This window comes from Crocuta crocuta, unplaced genomic scaffold (genome assembly GCF_008692635.1).
Source record: "Crocuta crocuta isolate KB4526 unplaced genomic scaffold, BGI_CrCroc_1.0 scaffold154, whole genome shotgun sequence".
NCBI classification, from domain to species: Eukaryota; Metazoa; Chordata; class Mammalia; order Carnivora; family Hyaenidae; genus Crocuta; species Crocuta crocuta.
The window spans coordinates 11924683-11947956 of NW_027530545.1; the positions used below are offsets into that span (position 1 = coordinate 11924683).

The 23274-nt window shown below is 37.2% G+C and overlaps 1 protein-coding gene across 1 annotated transcript in view; it reads right to left on the bottom strand.

Annotated features, from left to right (window-relative positions):
* ARHGAP15 (Rho GTPase activating protein 15) overlaps window positions 1-23274 on the bottom strand; it is a 623791-nt gene that overhangs the window by 578169 nt on the left and 22348 nt on the right. The window contains exon 2 of the mRNA XM_077767808.1: window positions 16553-16731. Coding sequence (XP_077623934.1) covers window positions 16553-16717 — 165 coding nt within the window. The 5' untranslated portion in view covers window positions 16718-16731. The remainder of the gene's footprint in view (window positions 1-16552; window positions 16732-23274) is intronic.

The window sequence follows — 23274 nt, forward strand, 5'->3', positions numbered from 1 at the left end:
ATATTATTGTGTTTGCAGCAGTGAACCATTCTGATTAAAAGTTAGATTTCCCAGTCTTCCTTGAAGCAAATGTGATATAGTTTTGAAAAATGAGATGTAAGTAGAAACCACTGAATCGACCTTCCATGAAAGCTATTTATTTAAAAGAGGGTAGGTTCAGCTTGCACAGGACTTTTGTCTTTTGCTTGGCTTCTTTTCTGCCTGGGATGTGGTTGAAATGCTAAAGGTAAAGCAGCCATCTGCTGGCCATGAGAAGATCAGCAATAGGAAATAAACTACATTCTAAAGATGATGAGGAAAAGGGAAAAGAAGCCCATGTCTGTGATATTTTGTTTAGCCAAGCACTACAGCTGATGCGGAGTTACTGCCTCTGCATTTTTGTTACACAAAACATTAAGCCCATTATTTATGAACCCATTTACTTACTTATATGTCCACTTCTTTTATTACATGGGGCCAAATACAATCTCTATTGGTTACAAAAGTTCTTGTGACAATATCTCAACTGAATTCATTATCCAGTGCAGAGGGGTGGCTGAATCCCCTTCTTGGAGTTAGGTTCAGCTTGAGAGCAGTTTGATAGTCACCATTCTCCATCAGTTTTTTAGTCAACAAACTACTTAGTTGGTTTTGCTAGATACAGGTGGGATCATCTGCAGCTTTCCCTGTCTTAGTCTCTGGTGCAATGGACCAATTATATTTATGTATATAAACTAAGTCCCCAGACTGCCCTTCTTTCTACTGATGCTCCTGGTGGTAACTCCAGCTCCATCTTTGGCAATATATTTGTGGTTACTATCATTCCCAGGAGGCCTTATTCTACAGCCAGTCCCCTACTACCCCTGCCTACTGTATAGTTTTCTGGGAGTTTTAGTTTCTGTGTGGCTTTACTATGATGGGGAAGGATAAAGAGCAACACAATTCTGGCTGTTTTCAAAAACAGCAGATGTGCAGGAGAGGAATTCTTGCCTAATTTTTGGTTGGCACACACACCATAATCTCTGAATTATAAGCCAGGCAGTTGAAGACATAAGCCACCTTTTTGATCCTTAATGGTGACTTCATTGTTCCTGAGACAAAGCATAGATGGACTAATATGGTTTCTTCCCCTCAATTCAGTCCCTTTATTCTTATAATTTTGATATCCCTAGATTTTAATTTTTTCATACTCTTATAAGTGTTTTTGCCCCTTCTGTGTCTTTGAAGATGTTTTGCTCAGAAATTAAAAAAGATATCATTAGATGCTATTAATCACATAATATTGTAAAATATATATACATATGTAGTTTATATGGCTTATTTTCTGCCAGTTTCTTTTGAGGTTAGGTATAATGTCTGATTCTAAGGACCTTTCACTTTAGTTGGGGACATACAATATAAAAATATAAAAAGTTGGACAACAGTAATAAAGGTTAATAAGTTTTCAGAATAAATTACAAAGAAAGGCACTAAAGCTGTGTGTGATGAATAATTACATAATTAATCAAATGAATAATTGCTGTATGATTTCAGATGAGGGAAAGGCCAGCCAGATAAAACATAGGGTGGGAGACTGAGTGTTAATTGCTTCTTTAAAGTGGATTAGAACTCTATGGCATGAAAAAGAATACACATCTGATTCCCACTTGTTCTCTGGGCCAGGTTGGACATACCACAGTCTCAACATGCAACTTACAACAGGGAAGGATTTCAAGGCTTAGGATCTATACAGATGGTGCCTCAGAATGGCCAAAGGTTATGCTTTGGTATCTGGCATGCTTGGAATCACATCTCAGTTTCATCATTTATGTGTTGGTATGAAGGTTTAATCTAATCTTCATTGTTACAGCATGTAGCACTGTGTTGAGTACACAATAGATGCCTCCACATGGTAAACATTGGTATTATGGCAATACAATTGGTATGATTGGTATTGTAATGTAAGAGCTAACTAGAATCATAGCTGAGGATGGACCCCAGCAGGCATTACATTATTATGCAAACAGTATCAGATACCAGAGAAGATTTGCCCAAGAATCAGAAGCTGAAATAAATCAAGAACAGGTTGAGTAAGAAGAGCTCTAGGTGGCTTGAATCAAAATGGTTCTGAATACAGGTGAGTATTGAGAGCCTGTTTACTGAAAGATGAGGATCCAGTGGCAGAGATGCACAGAGTAACCCAAAGCTACAAAACCAGACCTGCTAAAGTGACTTCATACAAATGAGAAACATAAACATAACAGTGATTTTCTACAGTTTTTGAATTTGTTCCCAGGCATCATGCCTAGCACTCTATATATGTTATTTTCTTTCATCTTTGTTCCTCTATAGGTAACTGCTTTTTTTTTAATTAATTTGAACATATGTATAAGAATGCCCAAAAATATATTTTCCCAAAGTAAAATAGTAAAGAAGAGGCAGAATCAGGATAGTCTTCGAGGTCTGCCCAGCACTAATCAGACACATAATCAGACTCCTATTCGCTGCCATGGGATGGCAAAGCACTTCAAAGGTAACCATAGTGTAGATTTACTTGAGAATATGATTCATGCCTGGCTTATATTACCTAAAAATAATTCTAATCCTGGCTAGAATCAAATGTTACTGGTCAAAATACTGAACATGGACCAAACTCATAACAAACAGGGCATTACAACTTCTTTATGATGCTTGCCACTGACAGTTCTGATTGAACCTGGAGGGGTCACTTCAGGGACAGACACTTGCCGAATTTCCCCATGAACGAGTCTTTGATTTGCCATTGGAGGTATGTGTGCCACACAGGTACTAATTAGTGTCTCTGGAAATCAGCAAAGGATAGTTTTCCAAAGTTTCATTTATATAAATAACCATCTGAGTATATGAAAGAATCCATTTCTTCCTATTTCAAAACCTTATTCTCATCTCAGAGGCAACTTGGAAAATTATACTCAAAGGAGACAGGAGTTTCACAGTTATCTGAATGACAACTTAGTTTCTTTTTGTCCTCCGTGGGCAAGAAGGCTGGAATACGTTTGCTGTGGTTGGCATCACAACCTCCAAAGGTCAGCTATGTGACATGGCCCAGTGAAGGGATCCTAGTTCAACTGCTACAAACTATGGGGCACTTGTCCCATCTAGATGCATGAAGAGCTATATGCTTTCTGCTGCTATTGCCTGCCCTTTGGGGAACCAGCCTAGTAAAGCCAGAATTTCTGATTTTTTTGAGACATGTCACATATACAAATTTTTATGTAAAAGTTCACAATGTTCAAATTTCAGCTCAATTAAAAAGAAAGAAGATAAAAACATTATGTGGGCCAAATAAAACAGGTCTTTAGGTCGAACTAAGTATGCAAGATGCAAATCTAGAGATCTCTGAGAGCTCTTTGATCTTTGTTTCAAAGGTATTTTTCCTTTCTCATGTGAACCTAATCTCTCTCCATAAAGGCACCCAGCTTCTGAGTTGGTAAAGCAGATGCTTCAGAAAAAGATTGTTTGGCTACAGGGAGCAGAGTTGAGACTGTGGAACTCATTTTTATGTGTGTTTCATTTCTTATGGGATGTCACATGTCCACTGAAAAAGAGATACAAATTCTAACAAAGTTTAAAAGTCTTCCAATTAAGTTTAATTAGGAGGAATGTAAAGTAAATGGTAAGTAATAAGATGACTAGTCAAATCTAACTTGATTTAAATTTTGCATAATATTGTGAACTGTTAAATAACATCATTTCTCATTTTTAAGGTCCTGGCATGATTCTTTTTAAAAGAAATAAGATTTAGAAGAGCGCTGCTTCACTTAAATACAAAGTAGCTTTTCATCAAGTTTTCAGAACTATTTAACAAAACCTACAAAAGTTAAATCATAGATAACCCAGAATAAACAGAATATTTATAACTTGGTGACAAGAGAAAGCCATTTCCATAGATAATCACAGTTATTTTTTAGTGTTGTATAAAAGGCAGCAAGATGTTTGTTAATTTATAATAATGCAAGTGTCTAAAATTGAAATTAAACCCAAATGAGAAAATCTGAATAAGAAAATTCATATTTAGCCATATAACAGAATGTTTTTACACTGTCAGTGAAATGTGGTAGGGACTACATTTCCAAATGTATGACTAACAATTGTCATCTTCTGAATTTCCAAATTTATAACTAGCAATTGTCATCTTCTGACTCGCCTCAGTATGCTCTCACTCCTGAATAGGCCAATCAATGAAATAACTTCAAGATTGCAATCTGAAATGCCAAGCAGGCACTCAGGGCTGAGCAGGTAGGTAACATAAATTAATGAAGACACAACTCTAACAAAAGGCTTTTGAATTCAAAAATTTTAAAAACATCATCCTAATCAAACAAAATAAACCACCTGTGGGCAAAATTCAGTCAGCTGATTGTTTGTAACACCTGCATTCAACCCATTAGCCTTACTATAGAATGCAAATAGTGTATATGAGGTCAATATTGTCCTTAAATAGGTCCTTGAGGCATAGGTGAAAGAAAGCTATCAGAGTTCTCGGGACACATGGGTGACCACGGAAAAACAATCTTCCAAGATTGGTTTTAGCTAAGCAGTCAGGCAGGAGATGTGGAATTCAAATGTAGAAAGGGCAGCATGAGTGAAGAAAAGCTCAGGGTCATAGTCAAATGGTGCAAAACAGTTCTCTTCTTCAAGGCATCCAGAATTTAATTCCTCGCTCATTCTCATAGCAAGACTGCTATCTAGTTATACATACATATGAGAAATGAGGAGTTATGAGGTCTAATAGAGCCTATTTTGTGAATGAGCAATTAATCAGAAATACTTAACAATCACCTTGTTTTAGGGAAGAGTAATTTCTTCAAATAGTTTCTTCCTTTCTTTCTTCTTTCCTTCTTTCCTTCCTTCCTTCTTTCCTTCTTTCCTTCCTTCCTTCCTTTCATTTTATTTTTTTCTGAATGAAGTAAGCCTCAAAATAATTCACATTTCAACTGAGCCTATGTTCTCCAATCTTTGTTTCATGGTTAGCATATCAACCTTTGTTTTAGTACAAGTACACGGTAGTGTCATGTCTGGCAATGAGTTTTAAGAGCTATAATGGCAAACTCCTCTGAGACAAGAACAGCACTAATGATGGACTGCTTAAGTAAGTTTGAAAATTAGATCATCCCTTCCACAAGTAACCCTACAAAATTCCACAAATCATGGCTAATTGGGAGACAATGTTCAACCTGAGCCCAACGGCAAAGATCACAATAAAATGTTTTTAAAAGTCAAGAACGTGGTGAACATTTTGAAAGTTCTATAAAAGCCTAAATTGGGCCTGTGTTTAATTTTCACGTTGAAAGCATAAACAGTCATAGATGTCAAGTAAACATACTAAAATTTTAATTTTTATTCATAAGAATTATTATTTTGACTCCAATAAAAAGCATGTTATTAAAATTCATTAAGAAATGGAACAAGAAGTAAGTAGAAAGAATGAAAGTAGAAAGAGATATTATCAGTTTAACCAGATAAGAATACTTGCGCCTTGACTTGTTACCACAGAAAGTACCTTAATAACTTGTGTATGTCAAAGGAGATGAGACACAGCAAATGGGTCAACATATGCAAAAAACAGAGTGTAAAGTAGGTTAGAATCAGGTGGGAGTGTCACCATTTCAAAATTAAAAAGACATCTCATTTGAGATTTACAATCCACAGGAATATATCTCCTGGAAGTGACAGTGAAGGCCTCTGATGTCACAGGTCCTGTTTTAGATACTGTGTACAATCTTTGTGACAAAATGTAAGGTGCATGACGCTGACACTAGTGTTGAGGGGGAGGAGGTGCTGCGGGGACAAAGTGAGGAAGCCAGTGGGCTGAGACCTAGGTTACCCCGGATAAGGACTCTTTATCTCCCTTGAATATAACCCCCTAGACACAGAGACTCTTTCTGTTTTGTGTTCCCAGCAGGAAAAGCAGTCTCTGACATATAGAGGTAGCAATAAAGTGTTGTCCGATGAATAAAGGAAGGGACTAATGAATGAAATAATGAATGAAAGTAGTTGACCTGCTTGCCCACTTCCTACTTGAAGGACTTTTAAAGGCATGGTTGGGAGGATGACGACTCAGTGAGCAGGAAATTATTAATTCAGGGACCTTAGGACACACCATTAGAGTAATATCCCTAGGATTTTTGTTATACAAAGTAGAGGACACTGGGATAAAAATGACAATCATAATATTCCTTTAAAAATTGCGCTCTATTCTCCAAAATGAGTTAGAGATGAGAATTACAAGGATGTCACTTTAATAATCTGTATGAAAGTAAAAACTAATTCATGGGTATTTTTAAGACAAGAAAGAAAATGTCTTCCTTCTTTTCTTTTTATTATTTTTTAAAAACTATGATATCAAAAGCATGGGGGTTAAGGATAGCACACCCAGGAACATAAACTTCTTTCCTGTCTATTTGGTCATGTGTTATTGGCATTAACACTGTCAATAATTCATGGTAAAAGAGGAAGTTGCCATGAAAGGTTACCCATTGTCAGGCTATGATCAATAGGTAAGACCACAGTGGGTGATGTATTATCAAGCATCAGCCAATTCACTTTATCATGGATTTTAAAAATAGTAGTAGTTGCACTCAGTTTGGCTAAACATGAACTAGCTTATTTGTTCATTATCTTTTCACTGCTGATTATAGATTATGACTTAAATAGATTTTATTCAAGTACAGATTATCATTCTTGCTATTTAAGTCCTTCAATCTAGCTGTGTGCCTCCAAAATTTGCCCCCATATTTTGATGATGGAGTTTATATTTGAGCAAACAAAACTGTCACTTTGTTTTCCTGTCTTCCTATATTGGGTCACTTTGTGCTACATGATATGATCTAAGACAATTCAATGCAAGGAGACACATGTCCCTTCTCATTGGAAATACTAAAATTACAGCTTCCTTTTACCCTGTGGGAATGAAAGCAAGTCAGGTGACTGAAAGTCGTGGAGGAAAGTTGGTGCTATCACTATTCCCCTTCCTCCACAGAAATAAGATGAAATCATGATGCTGGAATAGCACTGACTTCTTCATGAAGGAATAGAAAGAACACAGTCCCTTAGTTGTTTATGTCTTCGGCGTTGTGGAAGGGCACTCACACAAAAACAATACTACCATTTCTGAATGCTTTCAACACATTTTAAATCTAATATCACTTTGGAATCTCGGGAGAAATGTGCAGTTATTGAAATCACTTCCTAAGGGATAAGTCGTTTGGTTTCTTGTTTGATTTGGGAAGTAAAATAACCTGATTTATTTCCTTTTAGTTTTCAGAATCACACCTCTAAAGCATTTTGATATTTAAACACTTAAATTTGGGTTTGTTTCATTTTCTGTTATTGTTTTATTTTCACCCAAATGCTGGTATCTAAAATAATTCGAATACAATTGGGTTGAGAGGGTTAGCTGGTGTAACTTTAGTTACCAAATGCATTTCAATGTGTACTAGATCGTAGTAACTACCGCAGCCACCAGAAACAACATGCTAATGCTTCTCTAGGGGAAAAATGTAGAATATAATAATAACAATAATAATAGGAAAGAAGAAGAAGAAGAAGACGACGACGACAATGACGACGAAAAAGAAAATAACTCAATTTCCTGGGTTTTTTTCCCCACCTTTCCCTGAAGATTGTATTCTAGTTTTTTGAGTACACGATTTCTCTTTCACTTTTGTACATCCTTAAACTGGTTTGACAAATGACAACTGTACATCCTGTTACAGCTCAAACCCCAATCTCTTCCCCAATAAACCTATTGCCAGTGCATTGGAAGTGAATGGGAATCATAAAATTCCATCACCTCAAAGGAGAAGCATATGAGATTATATGTAAAGAAGATGGCATCATTGCTGGGAGAGGGTGCCATATCACTGTACATTTGCTAATTACTTGTAACACTCATTCATATAAAAAGTAATGCATTTTCCTTGTATGGTATTGTTTGGAGATGGTTCTGCTTATCAGGTTTTAATATGCTCTTTGAAAACTGACACGTACTTTACCCACATCTCTTTAGGAACACAGGGATTCAAAGGCTGGATAAAATACTTTCATGCCTCTCAACACAAACCTGAAAGGGTAATTAAACAGATGGTAACAATAAACCGAATCTGAACACATCAGGGACTGGAGTCCCTTATTAGAAGCCTTACACACTGAAGGGGGTGGGGAAGCCACTCTGGGGGAAGTGTTTTAGTAGCCAACACCTATATGTCTGCCTTTACCTCAGAAGCAGAAGCTAATGAACCATTTAGGGATGGGTGTGTCACCACCTGAGAGAAGGCACACAGGAGGTCTTCCGCACACTCCGCACACTCCGAGGGGCAGGAATGCAAAGGACTGTAAAGGAATGCAGCGTGCCTCAGGATCGCCCTCAAAGATGTCATATACCATATACCTCTCTCCCACCTCTGCTCCTATAAACACACACACACACACACACACACACACACACACAGCCAAGCCTTTAAAGCTGGATGACTTATGCTTGGAACACAAGGCTATTTTCTTCTCTGTGAGGCCCAAAACGAGGTATTATAGACTTCTGTGATGACACAGGTATTCTGAATATTTCCAACCTCATTCTTGACAACAGAATGTTCTCTTATTTATTCCATCCTTGAAACATATTGGAATTCTACTTATTTCTCAGCTCTTCATATTGTCAGTGTGTCCTGAGTTAAATTTATAGGAGTATTGAAGCAATTTGATATTTCAGCTTGTAAATGTATGCATGCGGTTATTTTTCCCAGAATATAAAAATAAGCTTAAATATATAAATATTTTATACATCCCTCTCTGTCTATCTGTATTTTTAGAGATATAGAGATGTATATATACATGTATATGTATAAGAGATGTGTGTGTGTGTGTGTGTGTGTGTGTGTGTGTGTATCCACAGAGAAAGTATCCATTATGTGCAAGAACGAATCTCGTTGCTGTGGAGGTTTACAATGTTATTGTGCCATCACCACACATGCAAAGATGCTATTTTGCCATTACATAAGGCATTTAAAACCTAGAGGATAATCAAGCCCGTGTTTGTTCTTCTTCTGTTTCTCAACCTGCTTCAGTTCTCTGCTTCTTTGGGTGCCATTTATGAGAAACATTCAGCATCAGTACAACAATGATTTAGCTTAACTAAGTGCTAGCAAGCAAAGAACAATGCCCAATATATGGTGTTTTAGATTCGCCAAGGTCATAATGATGATCTCTTAAAGGGCATTTGTGAAAACCAAGGCAGATATTAAAATGGGAAAATTTACAAAGTAGAGATGAGCATAAATCACGTGACAAACATTGTTTTCCAGCTTGCATGTTACCTCTTTGTGGCTGCACACCGCTATATAACACTGTCCAATGTTAATCCTGGGGTTTTGATACTTAAGAAGTATAAAAAGACTGTTCTCATCTTCTGATTCTATTATACCTACAACGACACATATCACTTTAGGAATTTGCCATAAAACTCTCCTAATAATATTGACTATGGTTCCAAAGTTATTTTAAGAGAGAAGAGTATAATATGAATTAAATAAGAGGTGCTGCAAATAATTTAGTGAAAAGCATAGTTGCTGCCACACAGAGTATTAGGTAACCTTTTTTAAATTAGAATGTACACTTTTAGATTACTGATTATGAACATCAGGGGACCCGAGATTTTGATTCATCAGTGATTCTCCTTTATGTCTACACTAAGATGTAAAAATGAGACCTCTGGCTCTAACTTGGTATTTCAGAGCCTTTCCATGCTGGTGCAGAAGCTGTTTTACCTGTAATCTCTAGTACTGCTCTGCCCCCTTGTGCTGCTACAGTGAACTCAACAGAGGAACCGTTTGCCTTAATCTTTGTACATGAACTACAGAAAAACCCCACTGTCACTTCTCACTTTTCTGGCAAGTTCAAGGTCAGTGTCTAGCTATTTTCAGCTCATCTCTTCTTGATCCATGCAGAGAAATGACAAGGTAACGTGATTCGGGGTCAGCTGTATTACAGGAACCGTTACATAAACGGAGAAAGTGAAAATCAATCCTAGCTGACAGTGACTTCGGGATAATCAACGCTCACTGGATGCCTCTGTCAGCTCGCCTGCATCAAACACCGTGTGACTTCTGTCAGATCTTTTTAATAAAACTATATTCTCACTTTCAGCAGCCTAAATAAATATTTCACTTGAGCTGAATCTTTTAGACTATGTTAGCCTTCTGGATTTGTCAACCATGCCAATAATTCCTTGAAAAAAATTCACGGGTAATACCTCTTATCCTGAGCTCTGTTACTGACCTGAGATGGAAGGTACTTTTGTAAAATACACCCTCTTTTTCGAGTGATCTATGAGAGCTTTCCTGCAGACTGTTGCATCTCCCTGCGTTAAACTCAACACCTTTCCCCAAATCATCCTCAGCCCCAGCTCCTGTCTCTTCCTCCGTAACAGAACCCCTTCATCAATCATTTCTTGTTGAGAGATTAGGTTTCTTTTCTCCCTTTCAGATGTTCATCATCACTTCCTGTTTATCTCTGTGTGTTCTGCTAGGACGTTTCCCCTAATGCAGAATTGGAAACACAGTATTTAACAAGATGTTCCACGTTAGTGGCATTCCTACTGACAGCACCTGATATGTCATTTTAGGGAAGGAGCTATTTTATCCCACCCACCTTGTGCTCCCTTGAAACTGTGAGGCACCGCAGTACTCCATTGAAGTACAATTTACCATAATATTAGTTGTCAGTAAATTCAAAGACGGAACTCCTAAAGCTATAAAATGGATTAGAAGCAATTTAAAAAAGAATTAACAAACTAGAGTAAGAGTATACTGTCAACAAACAAATGCTCCATCATAGGACTGTAATTTGGAATTTTAATTACCCCTCTGCTTCTGTAACAAAACAATGTCTGAACTGGCAGCGATTTGAATCTCTCACAGGTCATTGAGCATTCTAGTTAATTACTCTATGAATAGCCTGTTTTTCTCCCCTCTGGAAACACGTTTCTAATGGCAGTCAAGGTCTGACAAATGTGTCATCTACATAATTAGCTAGGAAGCAACACAAAACATTAAACATGCTTTGTGCCGACAACTATCAAAACATTTCATTTGTTGTCAATTATTCATTACTTTGTAGGTTCTGAAGGGGTTGTTATTATGGAAATAAGTCCAGATGCTAACAAGGTTAGAGTTTTGGATTCAAATTAGTAATCAGAGGACTAACTTTTAAAAAAATGTATCTCATGTACATTCAGCGCCATGTTCAATCAGTAGGAGATTATAAACAAATTTAGCTATGCTCAAGTTAAAATGAAAAGGAGGCAGCCGTGGACGTGAATTCCAGAGCCTCCGTTCATTCTTTGAAGCACGGACTCTACGCTGTCGTTGTAAACTTTCTGAACCTTCGGCAAGTCCAGTCTTCGCCCGGGAAAGAAGAGTTAAAAATGTTCACGTGAGGAGATGGCATGGGATAGCAAGGACAAGGAATGAAATTTCTGGTGGCTTTGGATTCTCCACCACCCCACCCCAGGGCATATTATGTAAAAGTCAGAATTCTGGCTAATAAACTTTCGAGTCTGCTGTACAGCAGTTACCTTAGGTAACCCTTGAGTCTCATGATTTTTTTTTTCTATTTCTGAAATCTTGTTTCTTTTATTGCTGCTTTAATATTGTATATAAAGCCAAGTATTGTCTCGAAAGCAGCACTCCTAATGTATATAGAGGATATAAAAAGATTTCTCAACAAAATTGACCTCTCTGTGGCAAAGAAAATTGCAGTGGAAGACACATTATTGCGTAGTCATATCTGAGGCTTGGATCTATGGGAGAGTCTCACTCCACTGTCCTCTAGCTTTCCCTTATAAACCAAAATGGCTTACAAATGTCATCCACAATAGTCCAATAAAGATTAGGAACAAAACACTGTCCTTACATTGATGAGATAAGAAAGATTTAACTGCAGAATGCAGTGTACAAGAACAGTTCATAAGGCTTGTTCTCGAATGAGAAAAACAGAATTCAAATTATATTTGTGTGTGTCTAGAATTTAATTGAGATGATCAGTTTATTTTCTACATAATGTTTGATCAGATGCCTGTGCTACAGACCTAGATAAAAAGAAAAGAAAAAACAAATTCTATCAGGAGAAATCAAGAAGACCCGTTATCTACAGAGTGTGCAAAATATGTCAGGAAATAATTCTACCCTGAGCTCTGAGAATGCTTAGTTAATAAAAAAGATCAGCTACTCGCTAAGAGAAAATAATTGTCTGTATCTATATTTTTCAAAGCAAAAAGGCAGCCACATCTTACACTAAATAGGACACATTAAAATAAGCTTTAATAATCTTTATGCAGAAGGAAACTAATCCATTTTCAGATCATACGATCCACAGCAATAAAAGGAAATCATCAAACTAAAAACAATTTTAGAAATGGCTGCAGACTCTCATTTAATTAACATGCAACAGATCATATATTTATGAGGAAGTCAAAATATTTAGGAAGCCTATAATCCTGTAAGCCTTAATGTGGTATAAAAACAACAAATAAATGCAAAGTGTTACTGTTATACATGCCTGCCTGATCAATGGTTTTCACATATTGATCTATAAATGGAGTTGACAGTCTGTGTTGGCTGCACATTTTCCAAGCAGCGCTATTTTTGCAGAAAACCAATACGGGCAATTACCTTTGTTTGAGATGCCAAGTCTTATCAATTCAATGTGATTTAGTGTCATTTTAATTAAATATCAGGATCCACTTCAGGACAATTTATACAAACAAAGCCTCAAACCTAACTATAAGCTGGATTTGAAGTAAACATGGACAAGTCCTACAGTCTCATAATATTTCTCAAAAACTCTGCAAAACAGAAGGCTTATATTTTTAGTAGCAATTTTTATGTCTGCCTTTTTGGCTAGCCACAACTTTGGCAAGTATCCTATAATCACAGAAGTATGAAACAAAAGAAAATTGTTTCCTCTTTTTCTTTATAATATATTAAAAAAGAAAATTGAACAAGCACAGTCTGTTAATGGCAGCAAAAGGAGTCTTTTGAGTTAGCATTTAGGAAGGGCTCGACCTAAGTCCTCATCCTAACAGTAATAAAAAGATATTCCCCTGTCCGTGATGGCCATGAATTAAGTATTGCACTTCTGTGGAGTTTACAAGATGGAGATGGTGAATATTCATACATGTTGCTGCTTAAGACACCAGCATTAAATGCCGAAACTGCTCCTGTCTGCAAATCCTATGTCTGCAATTTTCCTGATTTGGGCTATTTAAACTCTTCATTAATATCTATTCTAAACTGCCTAGTAGGCTGGAGCGTCCCTCTTATATATAACATCAAAGCCACATTAAACCTTTTGCATTAGCTATTTGCTGGATTGCACATTAGCCTTTCAGCCCTTAAAGAGGCACACTTCACTTGCCCCCCATTTACGCTCACTAAGCCGTCTGCTTCTGTGTTTAGCACATTCGAGTAAATAAGCAGTCCACCTTTAAAAGGTCTCACTCCGGTGCTCAGAATGAGACAACAAATCACGGAGACCAAGGAGCCTTCCTTCCCCACCAAGCAGAGGTCTCCAGATCTCTCTTACAGAGAGGCAATTTTCTGCTAACCAAGTCCTCCCATGTCCAAACTTCCCCCCTCTCCAACATTTCCCAGGCAGCAGAGTGGCCTCTTTAAACCTGAAAAGGCATTGATCTTATCAACTACATAAAAATGATTATTTGGTCTTTAAGGAACATGATGCATGCCGCCAAGGAAGTACTAATGGAGGATTGATGCCTGTTGTACGGAAATGTTTCCCTGCAGTACTTAGGTAATGAAAACTTTAACTTAATAAGTAAATCACCTGCGTTTGCATAGCACGGGGTCAAATAAGTGTTTATACTGACATTTCAAACTGTTCCTCTGTTTAGGATACCAAGAATCTAGGCTCTTTTGATGCATATGGGAGGATTTTATGTGGTGTTCTGAGTTCACAGTCATATTAAACACAGTTTTAATTGAACACGATGAAGAAAGAGGATTTTACGAATTAATGACAAAATTATATAATTGATTTGACCCTAGAACCTTTTATCACTTTCTGTAATAAGCTAAATCGTGATGAATGTAATCTCAGATTCTTGTGTTATATGCTCCAATAAGTCCATATTAGGTTTGTATACTCGTTATGCCAGGGAACACGTAGCACAGATGTGCCATATACATTGAACACAGTGCATAACATACATAGCACTACTCTAGTCCTGATTTTTTTTCTGTACAGATTAAACGCATGTGTCTCTGTGACAACAAACCATGCTGCATGTGACATGTGCACGCGTTTTTACAATATATCTCCTCCCACCTCTCGGAAGTTCAAGATCTCCCCCCTTGACCTCACCCCAACCTCCAACTTCTGAAAAATCAAGTTCTTAGTTTAGCTTGAGTAGATATCTTTAACAGGCTTGTTTGAATAAATATGCCAAAATACTTTACATTCTGTCAGTATCTAGTCAGAAAATTGTGCATGGAAAAAAGATGAAAAGAACCGAGACAGAAAGAAAATTAGTGCCATGGCAAGCTTTCAATACAGTATCTCTGCGCCAAGTTTTCTCGGTGAAATGACATATCCTCACTAAAATACCCCTTTTATATAATTATGCACTGAGCACACATAACCAAAAGTAACTTTTATTTTTGTTCCTTATCGAGGAATACATATTGCCCAGGCTAAGAATGCGGAAACAAAAGCTGGGATAATTATAGCTAATTTAACTTTGGAAAACTCTTCTCTAGCAGTCCAGCATATAACCCCCCAAACTAAAGTTATGTAACAAGGTAATATCAACAATGAGAAACTGCATGATAAAATCCTGCCCAAAAGTGAAAAATGCTAATTTTGTCTCATTTAGCAGCTGGATACAGAAATGCTCATTAGTTTTAAGAGGGTTAATCCTTTTAACTTTTGCATATTGATATGCCAATTATGCCTAATTGTACAAGAGGCATCAGTCAAGGTAATAGTGCATAAACACATGAAAGTTATTAAGTACATCCCAACATGTAATAAAGTAGGTGTTAATTGGTAGCTGAGTTCTGCGGGCTATTGAGGTGGATAATTCATTGAGAGATGGATCACTTGTAATTTCTCTCCATAATTCCTTTTGCAGTCTCATGCTGTGATGTTTTCATGCTTGTCAAAAACAACTGTGGCATAGTGCCTTTTGTTAAACACAGCCAATAAAATATGTTAGGCATCATTAAATATACTTAACTTTTAAACTTTTTCAAAGGTACAGTTCTTACTGATAATACATTATAGAGATTCCAATAATTTACTCTAACCATGTCTCAAGTTCATAGTTGAGGAACATTTTAGCTGGTTTAAAAACCAGCAGTGTTGTGCCTCCCAGCAGACAATCCTTTTAAATGAGAAAGTCAATAAAGAGAAACGCATCTCTCGCATCTCTCGGTACCTTATCTCAGGATGTGTCTCCTGCTCCCAAAATGGAATCACCAGCTTCCTCATGCTAAATTTGTCTATGCTACCTGAAGAAAGAATGATTCAAATCCTGGCTCCTGAGATGGTTGTGGGTTAATTTTGCACTTGAAATTCGAGTGAAAACAGAGAATAAATATAATCGGTAACGTGCCACCCAGCAAGTTTATCCCATTTAATAACTCAGTTAGGGCGTTGAATATTTCATAGGCCCCTACGATATTAACAGAACACTCAATTAATAGCTCACTTGTTTCTGCAGAATGACTGGGACTCACAGCCCTTCCCCAGCTAACCTATTTCCCGCTCTTGTTCTCACTGTGAGAAACAAAATAGATCTGGGGTCCAAAAGAGTGGCTAACACTGCATAAATAATTTTGTAACATCCTATGGCCTCAGCTGCAAGTTACCACCATTATGGAAGAAAATTAACCAGAGGAGACTCATCGCAATCAGTGTGTTTAGTGGCTCAGGATGCGTGCAGGGGCAGGGACACAATTGGCAGTAGAGTTCATCTCTAACTATTTTATTTCAAATCTTCCTAATGACACATTATCGAGACAAAATGGCTTCCTCTCCAAACCTTCAATCGCCACCCCATTTCAATCATTCAGGCTCATTCCAAATCAAATCGTAATTCCAATGTTATATATTGTTGGGAGATTTTAAGGAGGATATTTTCACATATTTTTAAAGATATTTTTCCCCCTCAGTTCATTCTTAGCTAATTTTAGCCTCTGGCTTTTCAAAGTGATGTACTGTATTTGGAAGTACAAACACCACATGCTAGCATAACCTCATTATTTTTATAACACTGAAGCATGATAGTGGAGGCCCTTAAAATGAGTCAAAGGTGCTCTTCAGTCTAGCTCCAAATCCACTTTATCACTCTGGATTAAGCCCAGCTCTTCTCTCGCAACTGGGGATATTATTATGACTATAAGTAGGCAAGATAAAATGCATTACAAAAACAGTTTTCTTGTGCACATTAGGAAAACAAATAAAACAAAACTAATTAGCTTTTTTTTAACAGAACTCTGTATCAATGAACGTGGGGGTTTTGGGGCATTTGACTTACGGGTTCAATGACCTTCCCAACATCTGTGAGGATCATGGATTTACTTTGGCTCAGCCTGTCATGGTGGCTGTTGGCATTTTTGATCCTCATTTGCACAGCTCCGGTGGCTTGACGGGTGGAATTCAGGGTATCCACAGAGGTATCAGAATTTGTAGGTTTCTGCATATTATGGCGTTATCCTGATAAAATAAAAAAGCACGTTATATTAAATTTATCTTTTTCAAGAAAAAATTTGATGGAGTGCACATTCCTATTAATCACTAAGGTGCAGAAATGAAACAGATAATTTCAACCTCTCTGAATAGTGAAGAAGAAGGTAATCACTTTGTAATTGTTTTTATCAACTGGGGCCTCTGTATGTGGACAGTACTATGCAAACCAGAGGACTTCAAAGTTCATAGGCAGCACCCTCGTACTTTGGGAGTTCCTAATTCCATTAAGGAACTCCTAAGGGCAATGTGATACAGTCTTCCTGATGTAGAAATGATGTTGCCAACTAAGCATCTTTAATGTATATGCTGTTTTCATTCACACTATCACTGGTCTCTTACCCACCCCACCTCACCTCACAGCAACACACTAACACCAGCAGCCCTTTTTGGTGAACAAAAATCATATTTAAGTTATTAGAATTAGCTCTAGGGCAAACTAACCTGGTCCCATTGACTAATATGTTGGCCTTGCCTGATTTGCACGGCGTTCAGTCCTAGCTGATATCCCTGCTCACAATACCTAAGAAGGGAAATTGAAGTTCCTTTGTGCGCTGCCAACTGTCGACTGAACTAGGTTCGGTAGCTCGGTTGGACATAATGTGTATGAAGAATATGAAGAGAGAGGAAATCAAAACCATTTATTTATTTATATTTACTTTACTGGAAGAAGTCTGAGTAGGCAGGAAATTTTTAAAGGAGTGGCAGTAAGGAAACAATAATTTGGAAAAGAAAATGAAGAGAACTGAACTGTAGCAATATCAGTGGGTGGCCCAGGAAGGCTTTAGCTGCTTCCTCAAATCCATAATCCTTTTCAAGTGCCCCTCTCCACAAGCCCATCAAATGAACATATCACCTCATTTAAAAGAGAACATTTGCAATGCAAACACAGCTTTCCAGCTGGTAGAAACAGCTCCCCTTCTAGCCTGATTGTTGTCTCTATGTCTCACCTATAGACATCCCATAGCTAGTCTGGCACATGTGTCCAGCGTTAGAATAAATTGTTGTCAGTTACTGAAGCTAGTATAATCCAAAAGAAGGATTATATTTTAGGGAGCTAACTGTATTGGTACTCCTATATCTGTTGGACAGACAATAGGGCTGGCTAGCATCATGGTAATGTTCAAGCTAAGTGAACATTAAAATGATTAGAAAAGAGTGAAAACATTTTAATAGGAGGGGAAGTATTACCTGACCATTGATACCAGTAAGGCAACTGAGTGATAACTTAGAAAGGAAGTTAATATTTGTAGAGTATTTACTATGTGCCAGGCAATGCACTCATTGATTTAATTCTCACAAAACTCCCATGAGACAAACACTAAACTCATATTTTTCTAGAAAAGAAAAATAAAGATCAGAGAGACTAATCAGTTTCCCAAAAATAATGAACAGAGAGAGTTAAGGGCCTGTATTTTNTCATGCAAGTGAATTGACAAATCTAGTTAATCTACACTGTGAAATATTATTCAACAATAAAAAGAATGGATTATTGATGCCTGGGACCACTTGGATGAGTTGCAAATTCTTTGTGCTGAGTGAAAGTAGCAAATACATTAAATAAATTTTAAAAAGTATCTATTGAGTACTTACTATTTCATTTACATAATATTCTAGAAAACGCAAGCTAATATTTAAATAAGAAAGCTGATCAGTGATTGCCTAAAGATGGGGTAAAGGGAAAAGTGGATTTTAGTGAATACAAAGGAACTTTTGGGAGTGATAGATATGTTTGTTAGCTTGATCGTGGAGATGGTTTAACAATTCTTAATTGTTAATTGCGTATATTAAAAATTATCAAATTGTATGCATTAAGTACTTGCACTACTGTATTTCAGTTATACCTCATAAAAATGTTTACATGAAAGTTGTTTTAAAACTTCTGTAACTAGGGGAGCCTGGGTGGCTCAGTCGGTTAAGCATCTGACTTCAGCTCAGGTCATGATCTCAACGGTTCATGAATTCGAGCCCCACATCGGGCTCCATGCTGACAGCTTGGAGCCTAGAGCCAGCTTTGGATTTTGTATCTCCCTCTCTCTCTGCCCCTCCCCTGCTTGCACTATGTCTCTCTCTCGCTCGCTCCCTCAAAAATAAAATAAAACTTAAAAAAAATTAAAATTCCTTAACTAAAAGAGTGCCTGGGTGGCTCAGTTAGTCAAGCATCTGACTTTTGATTTTGGCTCAAGTCATGATCCCGTGGTATGTGGGATGCAGTCCTGCACTGGGCCCTGTGCTGACAGGATAGAGCCTTCTTGGGACCCTCTCTCTCTCTCTCTCTCACTCTCTCTCTCTCTGCATTCTCTAAATAAATAAACTTAAAAGAAATCCTTAACTAAAGTAATTAAATTAAGTTTCTTAATTATTTTGTTCATACTTTCATGTTTATGTATCTACATGAGTGATATAAAAATTTATCTAGTTGAGAATAAAAGAGCTATTTCAATAATATTTGAAATAAAAATTTGAATTAAAAAATCCCTTATCTCCACTATTCTATAGAAATATAATATCAGCTGCTTTCATGAGAAGGATTTTAAAATGTATCAAATTTGGCCATTAATGTAGACATTGGAGATCTTACTTCTACATCTAACTAGAATAACGTATAGAGTATTATATATAACTTTTATAGAAAACTAAATGCATTCTCCATATACCCCAGTACAGGATAATGGGGTTTTGGTTTTATTCTGTTTATTATTTATTACTGAAGCTATTAATATTTCACAGCCAATCATAAATTATTTCAAAATAACAAAGCAAATCTATGAATCTTTGATATTTATGAGGATCTACTGTAAAAAACATGAGTTTTTCTAGAATAAATAATACTAAAATTTGTACGGAACTACAAAATATCCTGACTAGCCAAACCAATCAAAGCTGGAGATATTATAATTACAGATTTCAAGATATACTGCAAAGCTGTAGTAATCAAAACAGTATGATTTGGGCACAAAAATAGACACATAAATCAATAGAACAGGACAGAAAGCCTAGAAATAGACCAACAATTACATGGTCAATCTATGACAAGGGAGGTGAGAATAGACAAAGGTAAAAGGATAGTTTCTTCAGTAAATGGGGCTGGGAAAATTGGACAGCTCTATGTAAAAGAATAAAATTGGACCACTTTCTAACATCATACACAAAAGTAAACTCAAAATAGATTAAAGACCTATATGTGAGACCTGAAACCATAAAATCCTAGAAGATTACATGGGCAATAATTTCTATGACATCGACTGTAGCAAGCAACATTTTCCTACATATGTCTCTTCAAGCAAGGGAAACAAAAGCAAAAAGAAACTGGTGTGACTACATCAAAATTAAAAGCTTTCTCATAACAAAAGAAACCATCAACACAACAAAAATACAACTTACTGAATGGGAGAAGATATTTTCAAATGACATACTTGATATAGGGTTCTTGCCCAAAATGTATAAAGAACATATTTAACTTAACATCCAAGAAAAAACCCCATAAACAATCCAATTAAAAAATGGGCACAGAACCCAAGTAAACACTTTTCCAAAAAAGACATATAGGTGGCCAACAGACACATGAAAAGATGCTCAACATTGCTAATCATCAGGGAAATGGAAATCAAAACCACAATGAGATATCACCACACAACTGTTAGGATGGCTAAAGTAAAAAACGCAAGAAGTTGTAAGTGTTGGTGAGGATGTAGAAAAAAAGGAACCCTTATGCAGTGTTGGTGGAAATGTACATTGGTACAGTCACTGTGAAAAACAGTATAGAATTTTCTCAAAAAATTAAAAATAGAAATATCATTGATCTAATAACTCCGCTACTGGGCATTTACCCAAAGAAAACAAAAACACTAATTCAAATGTTTACTGCATCATTATTTATAATAGCCAAGATATGGAGCCACCCTAAGTGGCCACTGATAGATGAATAGATAAGGAAGACATGGTATACATATACAATGGAATATTATGCAGCCGCAAAAAGGCTGAGATCATGGCATTTGCAACAGCATGGATGGACCTAGACGGTATCATGCTAAGAGAAACAAGCCAGACTGAGAAAGACAAATATCATGTTTTTACTCATATGTGGAATCTAAAAAACAAAACACAAATAAATGGATAAACAACAACAAAAAACAGAATCAGAGCCATAAACACAGAGAACAAATTAATGGCTGCCAGAGAGAATGAGGTGCCAGGTGGCCTGGGCAAAATGGATAAATGAGAGTGGGAGATCCAGGCTTCTAGTTATGGAATGAATAAGTCACTGGAATAAGAGGCAGGCACAACATAAAGAATAGAGCCAGTAATATTGTAATAGCGTTGTATGGTGACAGTGGGTATAGTGGTGATCAAAGCATAACATATAAACTTGTCAAATCACCATGAAACATTACGTGTCAACTATACTCAAATTAAAAAGAAAATTAAAAATTAAAGTGCAGGATTTTCTAGGGTACATTTTAGTGAATGAAGTTGGGATAAATGAAGGAATGATAATCTAAGGATTGAGTCTGTAAGTGTGGCCTTGGAGAAACGGTAATTAGACAGGTTGCATAAAAGGGGGCCATGATGGTGTCTAGTGGCAGCGCTGTCTCTACTGGTCAGCTCTGTCCTCTGTTACAAACCTGTAGACGTCTGTTTCATCATTGGACAAAAATGACAGTGAGGGGACAGGGTCAGCCAAGAGGATTGCTGCGCTCTGTAGGATCCTTCTCGCTTTTGATACTGATGCACTCAAAGGCTGGAAGATCCTGCAGCTTTACAGAGCTCAATAATTTTAGGCAGATTATCAACAATGTAAATGCATTTGTATGACTTGATCCCTAAGGAATTTGGGTATAGGTTGAGGGGAATCTATGATTAAACATATAAGTCTTTTAGAAAAAGTCAGGGTTTTCTTCTGAGAGCATTCAAGCCTTGATCTTTGATGTTACTCAGATTCAAATTCAAAGGATGGTGTGTTTGTAATAATGGTGAGGGAAGTCACTTAGGCTAAAGCCACTATCTTCTGACCAAGAGCATGAAGCCACTGTATTTACATAGCCTTGCCATGTGCCATTTATAGAACATGTTGCTTCCTCAGAGTCTGCACAAATTTCAATGTCAAATCAATATTTGCACTCTTGTATTAATTGCACAATCAACTCATTATTTGCCTACTGATGTCTTAGTGTCAAAAGGTTGGATTATTTCAAAGGCCTCTTATCTGGCTTCCCCACCTATTTTCTTGGGGCAGGCTACAGAAAACATTTCCAGAATCTTCCTTCTTCAGGCATTTCTATTAGGCTGAGTTCATTTCTACCATAGTATTTGGGTGATTTCTCTCTCCTCACACTTTCTCTCCTCTAGCTAGCACTTCCTTTCCCGTCTGACCCCACCCTCACGTCACCAAAATTTGTTGATACCCAAAGGCACTCTAGTTTTTCTCTTTATTCAGCTTCCCTTGTATTTTGTGTTCTACAATGGCATTCACTTGATACTATTTCATAATTATTCTCATGTTTGCAAATATTTGGTGGTTTCTGACTTTGCAGAGCACTACATTGCTCTGAGAATACACAAAATGACACAAAAACCTCCTCTTAATGGTTTTCACCAGCAGAAAATAAATGATCCATTCACACTGATGGAGAGTCTCCCAAATGGCCTGCACTATATCAGAGTCTGGAGATTCTTTGTAGGTATGTATGTATGTATATATGTATATGTACGTATGCATGTATGTATTAAATATCAAAGGCCTTACAGGTTGGTGAGGGTGATAGAGAAACAAATCAATAATTAAATAAAGTTGTGCCCAGGCAGGGAGAGAAGCAATGGCATCAAACTCAGGGTGGAATGTGGGGGTGGAGAGAGCAAGCCTGCAAAAGAAGATCAGTTGGTGTTGGTGCTAAGTCAAGGAAGGTTAGGCATTTCAGGCAAAGGGCTCAGCATTGCAAAAGTATGCAAATAGCTGTGAGGTTATAAGGTAAATATTGAAATATGCCCTGAAGGGAAAACATAGTTACCAAAGATGTTCAAGGAAAAGGGAAATGATAAATTTCATGAAGAAAATGGCACTTCACTTCAGTGTGGTGAGTCTGTCATCTTGGTAGCCTCTCATGGGGCTGGGCTGAAAGATTGAGCGTCCCTCACTTCTAACCCATCCAGTGCTGTGAGATGCTGGTATTCCAGATACTCTGAGGGAGTGATGAAGGAAGAGGGCTTTCCTTGGCATAATACACACATGTGTTGTATAGATTAATTGAGTGCAAGGCTGAGGTAAGCAGGACCGCCACCCCCACCCACCCCTCCCCACGGGAACCAGGGGTGTGCAAGAGGAAGGAGAGAGGGCAGAGGAGGAAGGAAATCTAATAGACTGAAATGACAGCTGTACTAATGGCTGTGGCACTTGTCACTGTTTCACAAAATAAGTCAGACATGACTTATTTTCATCCATCCTGTAGGACCCTCATACCAAGAGGATAAGTCTGTTAGAAGCCAAATTTTTCAAGTTGTGTTTGAATTTCA